The following is a 2500-nucleotide window of genomic DNA, read 5'->3' as shown; positions in this document are numbered from 1 at the left end:
ATCAACATCGGAGCGATCAATTCGTTGTTTGTGCTGGGCCGTAGCATCGGATTCATCGGTCACTACATGGATCAAAAGCGCCTCAAGCAGGGTCTCTACCGTCATCCATGGGATGACATTTCGTACGTTCTACCTGAGCAGTACAACTAAGGGAGCTGTTCGTTGTGAAGGAAGCAGTAAACAAGCTGAACAACAAACTCAAGCAAATTTCTAACCAGCACAACAACCGGACGAAGCAACCGCTTCGTTCTTCACGATCCTTTCCGGGTAGGGGAAGCTTATTCGACAAACACAACGGTACATATATGCGCAGGTGATCGACAATTGGCTATCCGTGAGCAGCCAGCTAATCTGTGGAAGAGATGCAACTCCATTCGGTAGCGAAATGGAAACGATACGTAATTGATCGATAAAGCCACGGCTAAACCAAACCGAAAGATACATCCATCAAAATTGGTTGCCAGTTTATGAAATCTTCAACGCGCAACTACTAAAGTTTGCATGAATCTCCTCTCATGTTCTTCCCTCTCTCGTTCTACACTTTCGGGTGGTAAAGGTTTACTTTTCACGTTCTTTCAACAACCCTAGCCGCGAGCTGCTGCAATTCAATTTAATTCGCTACATCCGGACGAGCTATCTATTTCGCTCGCTGAACAAGTGAGTGCATTTATGCGACCATTCTAAAGAAATTCCTTCCGTTCTGTCTTTCCATTTCTGTTACTCAACTAAAGCCTCTCATCTTTTAATCGGCTCAACTTTCTCATGGGCTAAAATTTACATAAGACCACGAGGGAAGAGACAGCATTTGAAAAGAGTAAAAAAGGACAGTTAGGAAAGACGATTTCGGGCTTTTTAATTTATTTCCTCGTTTGTTACGCTCCTGTTATGTTGTTTCCCTGATCGGTTGCTCGTGTTTTCATTCAGGAAATTCATTTTCACATACACCACTCTTGCTGCAAGAAAGAAAAAAAAAGTCAAACGATCACTATATTCCGTGAATATTCCTGGCATCTTTTCAAATGCGGTCCGATCGCGCATTAGATGAGAGAAAGGCAAGTAATGGCGACTTGAGAGAAAAACTGAATGCTAGGGATACACTTGATAGGAATGATGCCCTGCCGTTATTCGCGACATTCTTTTGTTTTTCCTCTTCTATCATTTGATTAAATTTAGATTTGCACCGCGGTTTCTGTTGCTTACTTTAAGATTGTATGGATATGTTTCATTTATTTTACTATGACGGAAAAAGAGTAACAGCAAAAGAAAATTCAAACAACGTATAAAATGTGTTTTTATTTCTTTACGCGTTCCAGTACGCCATTGTTCTATGTTTATTGTTTTTCATTTATTTCCATCCCATTTATTCCCATCTTTGTTTCCTGCCACTAAGCGATCGGTGACTAAATCAGTGAAACAAAAAAGTAAACATTCTATGTGCAAATGAATGTTGGCAATATGTCTGTTAAGCGTATATTATTCACACGTGAACTAGTAACACTAACAACGTCGAAGCACATGGGAAGGTGAATGTCCGTAGCTGGAGGATGTTTGTAGCAGAGTTTCAAAGAAAGAAAAAAACGGCCAATCACCATTACCTTTAATGAACTGCACTGCACTTTTAGCTTGCACGGATTGTATCTTATATGTATTTTGGATTAACGTTAAAATGATATTTTCCTACAGAAACGATTATTTACCTGTAACTGTTGCTGTTAATACCTGGGTACGATTGAAAAACTGAAGCTCAGGATTCTATATCCATGCGAGTGAACTGAAGTGGAACCGCAACACTTGATTTAAAAAAAAACTGATGTCTGATATTGAATGCACTATGAGTAGTGGAAGCTGTAGAGGGATTTGCACTGCACTGCACTGTTGGTTCTGCGCATTGCTTATGCTCTGCCACAACACGCACCAAAATATCACAGCTTGACTGATACCTTATAGTAGGAATAAAGTGAAATAAAAAGTATAATCACACCAGATGTTTTATTTTCTCCTTTTCAGTAGTCGTTTTCCTAGTCCATAATCATAAGAAGCTGCAGATAAGAAGAGCATCATAATAAACAACTAATCAGATGTGAAGCAGTATTGAAAACATACAACTACTTAAGGAATAGGGTAAAACGTTTATACTCCGGTTTGGTTTCTGCTTACATTGCTTACATGCTATGATAAGAAAATGGTAGGGAGTTCATCTGTTTACTTGTCTTTTCAGTACATCCGTAAAGCATAAAAATATTTTTCGGGTTTAATTTGGGGTTTAAATTGAAAATCCTGGGCCATCCATCGTAACCATTTGAGTCTCATGAGCAGTGCGGAACCGAGGACTTTTGATTCCGGTTCTACCAGCATCCGTAAAGTTTAGGGCAGTTCCAGGATCTATCCGGATGTCTATCAATGATTGATTGATGACATGTTTATATCCAGAGTAAAACCATAAATTCTCTGGTCGGTCGTATAAGTCAAAAAGAAGGCTTCTTAAGCGATAAGGTTACTT

At 39.4% G+C, this 2500-nt stretch overlaps 1 protein-coding gene across 4 annotated transcripts in view; it reads left to right on the top strand.

Moving 5' to 3' along the window:
• Nucleotides 1-841, top strand: part of LOC126572650 (ATP-citrate synthase) — an 11144-nt gene extending 10303 nt beyond the window's left edge. For all 4 annotated transcript variants that reach the window (XM_050232135.1, XM_050232134.1, XM_050232136.1 and 1 more), the window contains exon 10: nt 1-841. This exon is cut by the window's left edge and continues 19 nt beyond it. In XM_050232135.1, the coding sequence (XP_050088092.1) occupies nt 1-150 (150 nt within the window). In that variant the 3' untranslated portion in view covers nt 151-841.
• The last annotated feature ends 1659 nt before the right edge of the window (nt 842-2500 follow it).

This window comes from Anopheles aquasalis, chromosome 2 (assembly GCF_943734665.1).
Source record: "Anopheles aquasalis chromosome 2, idAnoAquaMG_Q_19, whole genome shotgun sequence".
In the NCBI taxonomy this organism is placed as follows: Eukaryota; Metazoa; Arthropoda; class Insecta; order Diptera; family Culicidae; genus Anopheles; species Anopheles aquasalis.
The sequence above is the reverse complement of the archived record's forward strand: the minus strand, read 5'-3'. Positions and strand labels throughout refer to the sequence as shown.